The sequence below is a fragment of the Chiloscyllium plagiosum genome, chromosome 35, assembly GCF_004010195.1.
Source record: "Chiloscyllium plagiosum isolate BGI_BamShark_2017 chromosome 35, ASM401019v2, whole genome shotgun sequence".
NCBI lineage: Eukaryota > Metazoa > Chordata > Chondrichthyes > Orectolobiformes > Hemiscylliidae > Chiloscyllium > Chiloscyllium plagiosum.
In genome coordinates, this window is record NC_057744.1 from 30,623,406 (window position 1) to 30,639,787 (window position 16,382).

General features: G+C 41.7%; 1 protein-coding gene across 1 annotated transcript in view; it reads right to left on the minus strand.

Annotated features, from left to right (window-relative positions):
* slc37a2 (solute carrier family 37 member 2) overlaps positions 1-7,447 on the minus strand; it is a 71,296-nt gene extending 63,849 nt beyond the window's left edge. The window contains exon 1 of the mRNA XM_043676863.1: positions 6,986-7,447. Within this exon, the coding sequence (XP_043532798.1) occupies positions 6,986-7,047 (62 nt within the window). The 5' untranslated portion in view covers positions 7,048-7,447. The remainder of the gene's footprint in view (positions 1-6,985) is intronic.
* Positions 7,448-16,382: the final 8,935 nt, after the last annotated feature.

Here is a 16,382-nt window from a genome sequence, read left to right on the forward strand (position 1 = left end):
CCTTCCCCCACACACCTCCTCCCCCCCCACTCCTCCTCCTCCCCAGCCCCACCCCACCTAATTTATCTCTTCACCTCCCTCGGCTCACAAGTGTCATTCCTGATGAATGGCTTTTGCCTGAAACCTTTATTCTCCTGCTCCTCAGTTGCTGCCTGACCTGCGTGCTTTCCCAGGACCACACTTCCCGACTCTGATCTCCAGCATCTGCAGTCCTCACTTTCTCCTAATCAGCATGATTACAGACCTTCACGAGTCCAACAATATTCCTATCTTGGCAGTACTGAGTGCAGCATCACATCAGCCTGGATGTGTCCTCAAGGCTCTGGAATTGGAGTTAAACTTTCAACCTTCAAATTCAGACCTGCATGTATACTTCCCCACTGCCTTGGAAAAGCAACCAACATAATCAAAGACCCCTCCCACTCCGGTTATACTCTCCTCTATCAGGCAGAAGAAGAAAGTTTGAATAAATATACAAATTCAAAAACACTATTCAGACTTTTGAACAGAACTCTCAAATGGTACATTCTTTTTGTGGCTGTAACACTGTTCTGCACTTTGTGCTGCTACCCCGATGCACTCTGTACGGTACGATCTTCCTGTCGAACACATAAAATCCCACTTTTCACTATCTTGGTAGATCAACAAATTACAAAAGATTTGTTTTTAAACAGAAAATGCAGTACCAAGTTTCCAAAGCGAACGGATCCTGAAATCACAACTTTTAGATTTCCTGTTCCTCCTCGAACCTATTCCCACGGAAATGTTCACGGGTTCTGGTCATGTGTTTATAAAATTCAGGGGCACGGAGACTGGCAAAATGTCAATGCCTGAAAATAGTCACCAAACAAACATTTCAAAAGGAATGCTTGGACACTGAAGGCAAACTACACCAATGCACCAGTCAGGAGCATTCGGTCAGTCAGTACTGACCCCTTGACACAGCTTCAGTCTCATCAATGAAACTTCATGCTATTATTCTGTGCAAAATTCACCTTCCGCTCCACAAGAAAGAATTAATGGCCCCTTAAACATATAGTTCTATGTTTAATTAGTTCTTATTTATATAAAAAAAAAACACAATTAGACTGAAAGAAATTGATTCAGCTCCAATATATAATCTTTCTTCAGTTGCAAAGCCAGGATATGGAACCTGTGCAGGATGAGCAATGTATTGGAGAAATGGTGACTTTGTGGTTAAGTCAACAGACTGGTATTCCAGAACCCGAGGCTAATGTTTGAGGGCATGGGTTCAAGTCTCACTATGGCAGATGGCAATGCTTGAATTTAATAACAATTTGGAGTGAAAGGCTAGTCTAATGGTAACCACATAACCAACTGATTGTTGTAAAAACCCATCAGGTTAACTAATGACCTTTAGAGAAAGGAATCTGTCACTCTCATTTTGTCTGGCCTACATATGACAACACGCAGTTGGGTCTTAACTGCTCTCTTGGACAAATGATATCGACATTTCATGAAAGAATAAACTTTAAATTTTAAAAGACAATTTTCATTACTTGCAGCACTATATTTGATCGAGAGAAGCGAATGTGTAGTAATTTGGTGACTCCAGGTTTGATGTTAAAAGCCACAAGTAGAGGGGAAAGTCCACTTAACAGAAATCATTAGAGAAAGTTGAATAATAAAGAGTTGGCTTCAGTTCTGCTGAAATCAGTCCCACTTCCACAAATGCAAAGTTAGCAATATTATGTAATTCCAGAAGCCCTAGACTTTGATATTCCAACTGCTAAGAGTTGTTAATATTACAATACACCCACAACCTTCAGCACTAATTCACCTCTATTGGGACATGCGTTAAAAACACACCTCCTAAGAACCTTCAAGCACTTTCCACCTCAGGCTTGTTTTTGCTCCTTAATCGTCTTTGCCTGGCTACCCACCTCCCAACGAAAATCCATCTTTCTGACAAGACCTTCAGCCACTTCCCTCAAGTGCAGAGACAGTATATTCCTGTTAGTGTGAAAGGAAAGGCTGGCAGGTATAGAGAATGCTGGATGACTAAAGAAATTGAGGGTTTGGTCAAGAAAACGAAGGAAGCATATCAGGTGTAGACAGGATAGATCGAGTGAATCCTTAGAAGAGTCTGAAGACTGTAGGAGCATACTTAAGAGAGAAATCAGGAGGGCAAAAAGGGGACATGAGACAGCTTTGGCAAAGAGGGTTAAGGAGAATGCAATGGGTTTTTACAAATACATTAAGGACAAAAGGGTAACAAGCGAGGGAATAGGGCCCCTCGAAGATCAGCAAGGTGGCCTTTGTGTAGAGCTGTAGGAGATGGGGGGGTAGATACTAAATGAGTATTTTGCATCAGTGTTTCACTGTGAAAAAGGACAAGGAAGATATAGAATGTAGGGAAATAGATGTTGACATCTTGAAAAATGTCCACATTACAGAGGAGGAAGTGCTGGATGTCTTGAAACACAAAAGTGGATAAATCCCCAGGAGCTGATCAGGTGTACCCTAGAACTCTGTGGGAAGCTAACAGGTGAGGTGCTGCAAGACTGGAGATTGGCTAATGTGGTACCATTATTAAGAAAGGTGGTAAGGACAAGCCAGGGAACTATAGACCAGTGAGCCTGACTTCAGTGGTGGGCAAATTGTTGAAGGGAATCCTGAGGGACAGAATGTACATGCATTTGGAAAGGCAAGGACTAATTAGGGATAGTCAACATGGCTTTGTCCATGGGAAAACATGCCTCACAAACTTGATTGAGTTTTTGAAGAAGTAACAAAGAAGATTGATGAGGGCAGAGCAGTAGACGGACTTCAGTAAGGCGTTCAACAAGGTTTCCCATGGAATACAAGGAGAATAGCCATTTGGATACAGAACTGACTCAAAGGTAGAAGAAAGAGGGTGGTGGTGGAGGGTTGTTTTTCAGACGAGGCCTGTGACCAGTGAAGTGCCACAAGGATCAGTGCTGTGTCCACTACCTTTAGTCATTTATAAAAATGATTTGGATATGAACATAGGAGGTATAGTTAGTAAATTTGCAGATGACACCAAATTTGGAAGTGGAGTGGAGAGCAAAGGTGGTTACCTCAGATTACAATGGGATCTTGATCAGATGGGCCAATGGGCTGAGGAGTGGCAGATGGAGTTTAATTTAGATAAATGCGAGGTGCGCACTTTGGGAAAGCACATCTTAACAGGACTTATACACTTAAATGATAAGGTCTGAGGGAGTGTTGCTGAACAATGTGACCTTGGAATGCAGGTTCATAGCTCCTTGAAAGTAGATTCGCAGGCAGATAGAATAATGAAGGCGTGTGGTATGCTTTCCTTTACTCGTCAGAGTATTGAGCACAGGAGTTGGGAGGTCATGTTGCAGCTGTACAGGACATTGGTTAAGGCAATTCTGGAATATTGCATGCAATTCTGGTCTCCTTCCTATCAGAAAGATGTTGCCAGGGTTCAGAAAAGATTTACAAGGATTTTGCCAGGGTTGGAAGATGTGAGCTAAAGGGAGTGGTTGAATAGACTGGGGCTGTTTTCCCTGGAGAGTCAGAGCTGAGGTGTGATCTTATAGAGGTTTATAAAATCATGAGGGACATGGATTGGGTAAATTGACAAGTTCTTATCCCTGAGGTGGGGGAGTCCAGAACTAGAGGGCATAGGTTTAGGGTGAGAGGGAAAAGATATATATATTAAAAAAAAAGACCTGGGCGTACCTTTTTCATGTAGAGGATGGTAAGTGTATGGAATGAGCGGTCAAAGGAAGTAGTGAAGGCTAGTACAATTGCAACATTTAAAAGGCATCTAGATGGGTATACGAATAGGAACAGTTTGGAGGGATGTGGGTCGGGTGCTGGGAGGTAGGACTAGATTGGGTTGGGATATCTGTTTGGCATGGACGAGTTGGACCGAAGAGTCTGTTTCCATGCTGTACATCTCTATGACTCTAATTAACCCCTACTCCTCCTGAATTCTAATACTTCAACTGCAAATTACTTCCACAGACTTGCAGTGTAAACATAGTCAGATCATATTAACCAATGGCCTTTTTATTGTTGACTTCAATGTGGTCAAAATATCCTTGGATACAATAAAAGTGACAAGACTTAATAACGTTTTAAAAAATACTTCTGAATTACTTGTGGTACATGCTTGAGGTTGTGAATGGTTGTTGTATAAATACAATACTACTTCAATTTAAAATGTTACAAATTTAAGCTAAATGAACATGTTGTTAACATTTGCATACTAAAATGCCAGGGATGAAGTAGTTAATATAATGTAAAGTTATATATACAGCTCTGACAGTTTTTCAGATATCCTATTTCATGTGACTAATGTCAAACTGTAGATGACTCAATAACAGAGGAAAGCAATTGAAGAGGGGATGGGTTCAAGAGAACAGGAGCATGTAATGTCAGCAGTTTCAGTTCTGTTGCCTGTCAACCAAAAAAAGACTTTCACTATTCTTATTTCAATTTAAGGAATACAGACATCAGACACAGTTGCTTTTATGTTATAACCTGAAATTCTGCTGCAAATGGTATTACGCCCAAATTATCCAAGGTCTGCCATTTCAGTCCAACCCAATGGAAGCAAAGCAGAGCTGAGCAACACGCCAGAGAGCTAGACCATTTCCAATGCAGTTTAGTCTTTAAACACAACTAGAGGTAGGCCATTCAGCCCCTCAAACCCGCTTCACCAGTTAACAACATTATGACTGTGGAGAATGACCTCAAACCTACATTTCTGCCCACCCGATAAGCAAGGGAGTGGAAAGTTTAGCAAACGTATCCATCGGACTAAAAATTATTCAGAGAGACTCTCCCTTCCTGAAGAAGGGGTCAGAAGCAGAGTGTGTGCTAGAGACTTGTGACTCTTAAAACTTCTCATCCATTTTGAATCAGAATCCCTGCAGTATGGAAGCAGGCCATTCAGCCCATTGATACCACACCAACACTCCGACTAGCATCCCAACCAGATCACACCTCCTAGCCTTTCCCACAGCCAGTCCACCTAACCTACACATCCTTGGACAATGAGAGGAAACCAAGCACCCAGTGGAAACCTACAGAAATGGAGAGAATGTGCATTCGCCACAAATACAGTCGCCTGGAGGTTGGGATTGAACCTGAGTCCCTGGTGCTGAGAATGCTAACCCCTGCGTACATTTGCATACTAAAATGCTAGGGATGAATCCATTGCCTAAATGGGTGTCCCTGTTTTTTAAAATCAGTACAAAATCAGATTCTCCCATAAGAGAAAACATCTTCTCCACATCTAACATGTTAACACCACTCAGGATCTATGCTTTAACAGACAACATACAAATGAGATACTGATTAAAAATAAAATTGCTTCTCTGCATTTCTAAACTTGTAGCAACCTATTCTTTTAAAAAAGGTGACAAAGTCAAATGAAAGACTAGACACAATTACACATCATAATACCACACAAACATTTGACTGAGAAATTGTGCTACACACAGCTGTAACACATCTCGAATAGATGAAAAACTGAAGAGCATGAAAAGTTCTAAATGCCTGCCGTATTCTGCATTATCACAACAATGGTGTAGGTACATTATTAGCCATTGCGCACAAAAAACATTGCCCTCCATTTGAGCGAGGGGAGTGGTTATGCATCTTGAGGGGCACAAGGCTACGGCAAGGGAAGGCAAGTCAATCTCAATGAGCTCACAGAGCTCGCACTGGGACTGAACTTGGATTGTTGACATCATTCCGCAGCACAAACTCACCAGCTAGCTAATTTATCACCAAGCCTCAGACATCATTGATTTTACATGTCATATATAATCAGACAGCAAGAGTACAACGCTCTCCCATAGAATCCCTGCAGTGCGGAAACTGGTCATTTGGCCAAAAATGGCCACACAGACTCTCTGAAGAGTATCCTACCCAGACCCATTCCCCTACAACGTTACATCTCCCCATCCACCCCCTCCCCCCCACCACTCCCGACTAATGCACCTAACCTACACATCCCTGAACACTATGGGCAATCTAGCATGGCCAATTCAAATAACCTACACATCTTTGGACTGTGGAAACCAGAGCACCCGGAGACATGGGGGAAATGTCCAAACTCCACGCAGACCTTCGCCCAAGTTTGGAATCAAACCCAGGTCCCTGGCGCTACAAGGCAGCAGTGCTAACCACTGAACCACCAGGCAGCACTTTCCGAACCCTAGCAACTCTCTGAGTAAAGAGGTTTCTCCTGCTCTCACTCCTAGCTCTCGTGTTGACAATCTTGAAATTGTGACCCCTCATATTGGACTCAAAAGCTTCCTCTCTCCACAATGCTTCCAGTCCTGGTGAGTTTCTTCCACACCTTCTGTTTTATTTCAGATCTCCAACACATTGCTGTGTTTTGCTTTTATTACAACACTGTACAATTTTGCAAAATTATCTTTGGAAGTCAGGAAGAAACAGTTGGCTGAATTGATTAGGAGAACTCGTACTAAAGATCTGAAACTTAGCAAGAAAACTGGACAGGAGAAAATCGTTGCAATGACTGTTATACAGTGGGAAAAGAAAGTGGTTTGAACAAATGAACGCACGATTGAAAAGGAGAGAGGTCATGGTACTGTGGGAGAGGATAAGGAGAAGGAGCATGGCAGCAGGTAATGACAGGCGAGGAGGGAGCTCAGGAACTACAGTGAAAGGTGGTACCCGCTTGCAGACAGAAGTAAAACTTGCAGACTCTGCGAGCCAGCTATTAAGGGAGTGATTCGCACCAGATAAGTAACAAAAGCACAGAGCCGAGGAAATTATATTGCTGGCAAAAGGAAGATGGACAGACAAGACAGGGACGGTCACACAATGTAGCGACACACAAAGACCATGGCTTTGTTTCTTGCCTGGAATGGGAGTTGAAGGGCCAGTGGGGGGAGGGAATGCATTTTGTCTAAAGACTCAGTTACCGGGCAACACAACCCCGGTTTCACCAGGACACCCGACTAGGTATAATATCGTACACAATCCTTACCAGCTGTCTCTGGAAAACGCCTGAATACAGCGGATTCCTGGAGGTATGGCAGCCCTTGCCATGATTCAGTCGGTAACGATGTTGATTTCCGTGTTAAAACGACACGACAGAACAAGCCAGGACCCGAGCTGGTAAACTCCACAAGGAGCCCCCGGTCTCACTTTGTCGGTTTCAGTAAATGCGGCCCGGGGAATGGTCTTGGGGAGTCCGGGATTGAGGGCTCCCGGTTTAAAACTACTCCAGTCTCCATCCGGCCCGGATGATGTAACAAATTACATGGAAACAATGCATCATGTAGCCAACCGCAGGGCAAGGTGACATATGTTACACAGCGGAACGCTTCCGGGACTGATCAGCTGAGGGGGGGGAAGAATTTAATCACATGAATGCTGTCATCGATAGGTCAGCTCCCTGAACAAGCAGCCCAGACCCAGAGCGCTGCCACTTCCAGCTGCATGTGACCCTCCGGAGAGTGACGAGAGAGCAAACCAATGAAACTGACGGGTGCAGTGCTCACACTGGGTGGAGCTCAGATCAAAAAATCTCAATCTCCCTCTCCAGCTAAAGCGGTGATTGGCGTTTTCTCGCCAAGGGATGGGCAACGTTGATGACTCACTCACTCACTGCATCAAAATGCATTTGATTTTCTATCGGCCGAAGGCACATTGAGAACTGTACTCCATTTTGATCTATCAGATTTTTGCATACTATAAGAAACGCGCGGAATTGAACTGTGTGAAATACTTGATGAATTGGTGCAGGGATGATATTTAGAACCAAGGGGCACCCTTTAAAAATCAGGTGGAGGCCACTTAAGGCTGAGAGGAGGAGAAGTCGTGTTTTTGCTCAGAGGGTAGTGAATGCATCCCAAAGGCTATGACAGCTCAGTCTGTTTGTTTAAAGCATAGTGATATATTTTTGATTATCAATGGCATAGAGGGTTATGGGAATACTGTGGATGACATATATTGAAGTGGGCAAAGGTGAAGAAGACTGAAGGTGCTGGAGATTACAGTCAAGATTAGAGTGGTACTAGAAAAGCACAGCAGCTTTCCTGATGAAGGGCTTTTGCCCGAAACGTCGGTTTTCATCGGCTGCTGCATGACTTGCTGTGCTTTTCCAGCACCACTTTATCCATTTGACTGGTATTAAATGCGCTCCTGTTCCTATGCCATTTGGTTTATCAGACATATGTCAAAATGTTTTAGGCGCTCCGATAAGCTCATCTAGACTCAACATGTCAGCTTGCCTTCCCTCCATCTATGTGCTGCCTGATCCACTGTGACCTCCTGCATTTGCTTGTTACAGTCCTTGCAAATGACATTTTTTTTGGTTGCTGGTAGAGGGTCCTTTAGAATCAGTAGCTGTTTCAGTGTGTTGATAGGTTTGTGGGCTACCGTGATGCCAAGAGGTCAGAGTAGTCTGGTAGTCATCTCCAAGATGTCTTTGACGTTTGGTAGTGTGGCTAGAGTCTCTGGGCATGTTGTGTCTTCTTGTTTGGGTTTGTTGTTTAAGAATCAGTGGACTGTGTTCATCGGGTACCTGTTGTTCATGAATATGCTCTGTAGTTGAGTATCTGGTCTATGTGTTGCTTTCCTATATACACTGGTCTGCAATTCTTTGTCGACTGTTGATTTCACTGTGACATCTAAGAAGGGGAGTCTGTTGTTCTCTTCCTCTTTCGTGAACTTTATGCCAGTAAGGATCTTGTTAACGATATTGTAGGTTTCCTCTAATTTGTTCCGTTTCATGATGACAAAGATGTCATCCACAGCGTGGACCCAAAGCTTGGGTTGGACTGTTTGTTTGAGCCTCTGCATTAGTGCTTCTGCCAAGAATATTGGTGATCTCATGTGTGTCCCGTTGATTTGTTTGTAGTCATTTCATTGAAGGTGAAGTGGGTAGTGAGGCACAGGTCTACTAGCTTGAGGATGCTGTCCTTGCTGATGGAGTTGGTGCTGTCTGGTGTTTGTGTCCTTGGATTGTCTAGTAGTGAGGTCAGTTTCTTTGGCTAGGGTGATGTTAATTGATGTGAAGAGCTGTTAGGTCGAAGGAGACTATGACTTTGCCCTCTTCTATCTTGGTATCTTGATGATGTTCAGGAATTCTTGGGTGGAGTGGATGGAGTGGCAGGAGTGTTCTACTAGGTGTATCTGTTTACGGTGAAGTTCCTTTGCTAGTCTGTATGTTGGTGTGCCAGGGAGTGAGACGATCCATCTGGGGGGGCCCTGGTTTTGTACCTTAGATAATCCTTAGAAGCGGGATGTGATCCATCAGGTTTCTTTCTTTGGAAATCTGTCTTGTTAATCTCGCCTGATTTATGGAGTTTCTTCAGTGCTGCTGTGATAGTTTTCTAGCTGTGGAGTTGGGTCTATCGCCACCTGTTGGAAGGTGTGGATATTTGTGAGCAGTGAGTTCACCTTTTCAATGTACTGTATTCTATTTAGGATGACGGTCATGTGCCCTTTGTCTGCAGATAGGATTACAAGATTTGTCTCTTCTGAATCCTTCTGGGCTTTCCTTTCCTGTGTTGAGGGTGTCCCTTCTATCTTCCTGCTTAGTGTTGGTGCTACTGTCTGTCTGATGGTCTGCTGAGTTTCTTCCATGATTGCATTGTCTTTCAGGGTTGACTCCAGTGCTGCTAAGAAGTTCTTTTTGTCCACATCTCTGCAATTCTCCTTCGACGTTACGGCTCTATTTACATCAATTAACATCAGCCAGGCCAAAGAAACACTGGCCTCACTACTAGACGATCCAAGGACAAACTCCAGACAGCACCAACTCCATCAGCAAGGGCAGCAACCTCAAACAAGTAGACCTGTGCCTCACTACCCACTTCACCTTCAATGAAAAGACTTACAAACGAATCAATGGGACACCCATAGGATCACCAATATCAGGATTCTTAGGAGAACGAGTAATGCAGAGACTCAAACGAACAGCCCTGTCCACGATCCACCCAAGCTTTGGGTCCACTATGTGGATGACACCTTTCTCATCATGAAACGGAACAAATTAGAGGAAACCTACAATATCATTTACAACATCCTTGCTGGCATAAATTTTGCCAAAGAGGAAGAGCACAACAAGACTCCCCTTTCTAGATGTCACTGTGGAACGAACAGTCAATGGAGAACTGCAGACCAGCGTCCACAGGAAAGCAACACACACAGACCAGATAGTTAACGACAGGAGCAATCATCCCAATACCCACTAACAGAGCTGCACCTGGACGTTATTTAAACAGGTCACAACACACTGCAGTACCCAGGAACTACAAGCAGAAGAAAAATAGTGTATTCAAGAACAATGAACACAATCCACTGATTCTTAAACAACAAATCCAAACAAGACACAACATGCCCAGAGACTCTAGCCATACTACTATACATCAAAGACATCTTGGAGATGACTACCAGACTACTCGATCTCTTGGCATCATGGTAGCACACAAACCAACCATCACACTGAAACAGCTACTGATGAACCTCAAGGACCTTGTACAAACAACCAACAAAATGAATGTCATTTATAAAATACCCTGCAAGGACTGCAATGAACAGTACATCTGACAGACAGGCAAGAAACCAGTCACCAAGATACACAAACACCAGCTAGCCACCAAAAGACATGACCCACTATCACTAGTATCCATTCACAAATAAAGGAGGACACCACTTTGACTGGGACAACACATCCATTCTAGCACAGGCTAAACAGAGACACACACAGGAATTCCTCGAGGCCTGGCATTCAAACCGGAACTCCATCAATAAACACATTGATTTTGAACCCATTTATCAACCTCTCAGAAAAAGAACAGAAAATGATATCACCCACCGTAACAGATCAAGGCACATAAATAGAAAGCGGGACAGAACACCAGCGTTACACCAGCGTTTCACCGGAGGCTCACTGATTATGTTACCTAGCATGGGGATTAAATGTCTGAGAACAAACCTACCAGCTCAGTGGGCAAAATTACAACCTGAACTGAGAACCTGTTAGTGCTGTGCATCAAGAGGCCTCAGACATACAATGTCCAAACGTGGATAAAAGAATGTTACAAATTATAGGTCACTCCTAGAAAATGTGCAGAGATAAGACAGTTTCAGAACAGCAGACATGCTGGTAGTCACAAGCAGCCACCAACATTAAAAGAGGTGCCCACATCAAACAATACTTTTATTGGAGAAAATACATCAGACATTATGAAGAAAATCTGCCCAACCAGATGAGCCAGCCGACACAGAATTTGTCTTTGGGTTGAAAAGTGTGATGCTGGAAAAACAATTTGTCTTGTCAATGGACATCCCGTTAATTGATACAAGAGCAAGTGTTATCGACCTGTCAGACCAGTTTCTATGGTGGAATGAGCAGCAGTTATTGTCTCGAGATGAGATTACATGGTGAAAGCAGAATAACTGAAAAGCGTAGGAATACTACAAATTACAATGCAATACTTGCATGAGAATTGAAAATGCTTTTACTGTTCCCAGTCAAAATCTTCACTTTTGAGACTGCATGCATGTTTTATCCTCAAGTTCATCAGGAGAGTTGAAGGAGATTGATGGATTCTCAGTAAGCAATGGGCCCAGGAACAAACCATAACTGATGAACTAGTCAAGAGGTAACCAATTGAAGATTTAATTGGGTTTCTGAAACTCATGGCAGATTCCAAACAGAAGAAAAAGTTGAATGGGATTAAGTATGTTTGAAGAAGAGAATTCTTTCACTTTATCAACAGGAAGGAAGTAACAGACTTTACAGGACTGGTGGAAATAATCAGTGTTCTTATCTTCTGAAACAGAATAGCCAATGTCATTGTTGAGTGAATAATCTAATCTTTCAGAAAAGTGATAGAGTCTGAAAAAAATCTACTTCACCAAACAACCACAGAGTGACTAAAGACATGAAACCTGACCAACAAATTGAGAGAAACTACAAGAACAACAAATTGCCTGGTCTAAGCTTCCAAGATAACTCCCAAAAAGAGAATAGCTATTTCAATCAGAAAGATATTATCGTGTGCAAAAATCTAAGATACTGCAAGGAATATATTACTTATTTCTATAGAGCACATATCAGTTAGCTAAGTTAGTTGGATGGCTGGTTTGTGATGCAGAATGGCGCTAACAGAGTTCAAATTCCTGCACTAGTTGAAGGTACCATGAAGGACTCTGCTTCTCAACAACTACTCTCATCTTGGGTGTGATGACCCTCAGGTTTAACTACCACTTGTCATGTCTGTATAATGAGAGAGTAGCTCTATGGTCCATAAGAGTATTAATCTGATCTTTTAAAGTAAATAAAAGTACACAGGTTAGAAACAGGGTCAACAGTCCTCAAGCAAAAGTCCCACCATTCTTTCAAGGTTGAAGAAAATGCATTCTGGAAGAATATCCAGATTGCCTGCATTTGTGAAGTCAGAAATGAGGTATTGGCTAATCTAAAAATTGGTTAACTCAGAGGAAAAAGCTTAAGGGGAACATGTTGCATAAAGTTCAGAAAAAGTAATAGCTCCACCTAATCTGAGGTCATCACAGTCTTTGTTGGAATCAGAGGATTCTAAAGAATTGTAAATTAATAGCAGCGCAAACTACATCGCTATTATGCCATATTGTTAACTAAGCCCAGTGCCTTTCTACTGGTTTTACATCTACCACTGAAAACTACTAAGGTCCTAGGCACAGTATAAAAACTAGGATTGGTGACAACAAAATTCTGCAATTTCCCCAACACCAATAATATAGGCTATGGATGCTGGAACAAACACAGAATGCAAGAGCAATTCAGCAGATCTGGCAGTGTCTGTCCATTGAGAAACAATGTTATGTTTCAAGTCTAGTCCGCCTCTTCTTTGGAACTACCTCTAGTCCAATACCACATACTAGCAGTGGTGGAAAATACCACTCTTGCCCCTAGCCACCTACTGAAGATGAGAACATTTGTCAAATGTTTTTCTTGTCCATGTAGAGGAGTTATTAGAAATGGCTGATCTGAATTCAATGGGCAAAGCGTAACTTTTACTCAAACACTGCCATTATGGGTAAGTTGCTCAAACACATCCTGTGTTGTGTTGTGTGCAAATAACATGTGGCTGAATGCTTCGCAATTAACAGATGGAAGCGGGCAGTCTTGGCGTGGGGACTTGGCAGATCCCAGAATTTGCCAGTCCTTGGTAGTTTACCTATTGGGATCAGCACAAAAATTTTAAAACTTGTTTTAGAAATACTGTACAATAGCAAATGAGATGAAAGAGTTATTGTAAGGAATTCTGATGAATTCTTTAACTGCCAGTCTAATTCTGGGACAGTGGAAACCAAAGTACTGTGGAGTTTATTCTTCAGAACATAACGGTCAACAGAGGTTGTTGGACCAGAGAGTACTGGATTAGGTATGTACAGACTGTACTTTATATTTGGAATAAATACTGAACTTTTAGGTATATGTTAGGAGTTGGATATTCAGTTCCTTAAATGTCCTCCACCATTTTTGCTGAAATCATTTTCTCACCTTTCCCACTATTTATTTACAATCACACCTTTTAGTGTATTTACCAATCAATAACCGCAAGCTCATATTTATGGAATTAGCTTCATGGGAGGAGGAGGAGGGGGTGAGGGGTACTTTGCTTTTTCCTTTGCCTAAATTTCAGTTTCAAGGAATTTATTCTTACTCTGCCACTGGAGAAGAAGCTGGTTAATTGTTGAATATCTGGTAAGTGATGACCATTTATTCTAATTCTAATGTTCAAAATAGTATAGCAGCTGGTAGTCAGGTTGATGAAATATCTAAAAACATAACTAATTATGAAGGTGAATGTAATAATTAAGTACTTTCTTGGAACATGTTGAGGATAAGACGACAGGTAATGTGTCACAGTTGTAGCATGTGGCTACTCCTGGATATTAACTTGACACACAGCAAACAGGTCAGCAGTGTTTGAACCTCGAGCAGCTTCAATCCAGGGTTTACTAGCTGGGTGCTGAATTACAGATACTGTGCTGCTTCAAGGAAAGGGGTGTGTTACCTGGAGTCTTTGTATCAGGAGGCTATCACACCTCTTAGAGATGGATTGTCTTATTTGGTCATTGTTCAGGGGCAGGACAGTGTGGGGTACTGCAGGGATCAGTATTAGGATCAATATTATGTTAATGATTTAGATAAGGGAACTAAATGCAATATCTCAATTTACCTAAGAATAAAATTGGGTGAAAGTTGAAACTATGAGAATGCAGAGATATTGCAGTGTGATTTGGACAAGCTGAGAGTCAGTGGGCAAATGAATGACAGGTACAGTATAGCATGGATAAATGAAAGGTTACCACTTTAATAGCAAAAATATGAAGGCAGATTATCATATGAATGGCTATAAATTGAGAGAGGGGATTGTTCAACGAGACCTGGGTATCCTTGTGCACGAGTTGCTTAAATTAAGTATGCAGGTATAGCAGGCAGTAAAGAAGGCAAACGATATGTTGGCCTGCATAGCGAGAGGATTTGAGTACATGACCAAGGATGTCTTGCTGCAATTATATAGGGTATTTGTGAGGCTACATCTGGAGTATTGTGTGCAGTTTTGGTCTCCTTATTGAAGGAGGATGTTTTTGCTATACAGCAAATGTAGCAAAGGTTTAACAAATTGATTCCTGGGATGGGAGGACTGATGTATGACTAGGGATTGAGACGGTTAGGATTTTATTCACTAGTATTTAAAAAAAAATCAAAGGGACCTCATGGAAAACTACAAAACTCTAACATCATTGAACAGGTTAGATATGGATGGATTGATGTTCTCAATGACTTGGGGGGGCGGGGGTCATTACAGATAAAGTACAAACATTTTACAACTGAGATGAGGGCAAATTTCTTCAGCCAGAGTGTGGTGGGCCTCTGGAATTAATTAGCACAGAAAGTGATTAAGACCAAAATACTGTGTTTTCAAAGAGGTAGATTATAGCTCTAGTGGCTAAAATGGTCAAGAGATACAGGGAAATGGTAGGATTAGGGTATTGAACTCTATAATCAGCTATAATTATATTGAATAGGGTCCTGCTCTTATCTTCTATGTTTCTATGTATTTCAGTGTTGGGGCCTCTATTATTTACAATACATATAATTGACTTGAAGAAGGCAAATAGATGTACTATCAATTTGGTGGATGGCATAAAACAGGTGGGAAGGCAAATGTTAAAGATGACAAACAGTCTATACAGAGAGGTTAAGCAATCTCATAGTTCACGATAAATTTATATTCCAAAGGAAAAATGCTTAGAAGAAGGGAATAAGCCAACCATGGTTAACCTGGGAACTTAAGGAGAGTATCAGATTGAAAAAAAAATTAATGCGATAAGAGTGGTGGTTACCCAGGGCATTGTGAAAATCAAATGGAAGCAATCAAAAAAGGAAAAAAAAACTTTGATGGTAAACTTGCAAATAATATCAAAACAGACAGCAGGAATGTCTTTAAAGAGAGAGAAACCAAAATGAACATAAGCCCCTTAGAGAATAAGGCTGGGAAATAATAATGGGAAACCTGGAAGTAGCATAGGAGTTAAGTTAATCTTTGCATCAATCTTTACAAGAGAAGACACTATTAGCATCCCAAAATTATGAAATATTCAAGGACAAAAGTTGAAATTGCTTGGAAAACTAATGGGGCTAAAGACAGACAAGTTTCCTGGACCTGATAGGATGCATCCTTGGATATTAAAGGAACTAGCTACAGGTGTAGTGGTAGTAATCTTTTAGACATCTTTCGATTCTGGCTATTTCCCAGAAGATTGGAAAATCTTTATTTAAAAGGGGAAGTAGACAAAAAAAAAAGAGTTCACGGGTCTATAGTTACCTAACATGTTATTGGGAAAATGTTGGATTTCATTGTAAAAGGATGTAGTAGCAGTGCTTTCTATAGACATAACATGATCAAGAAGAATCCCCATGGCTTCACGAAGGCAAAATCATGCTTGACCAATTTACTAGAATTCTTTGAGCAGAAAATAAGCAGAATAGATAAAGAGAAAGCGATGGATGGAATATATTTGGATTTTCCAATGGTATATAATGAAGTGCGATACATTAGGCTACTTAATAAGAGCTCATGGTATTACAGGTAGTTTATTAGCAATGGATTGGGGATTGGCTGGCTAACAGAAGACAGAGAGATGGAATAAGGTGAACGTTTTCAGGCTGGCTACTAGCATGCCGCATGAATCAATACTGGGGCCATAATTATTTACAAATGGCTTAATGACCCCTTGGATGAGGAAAGCAAATGTCAAATTTGCAAATAACACAAAAGTAGGTGAGGACTTAAATGACGAGGATGACATAAATAGTCTGCATAGAATTATAGACCGGTTTAGTGGGTGCACAAAAACTTGGGAGGTGGATG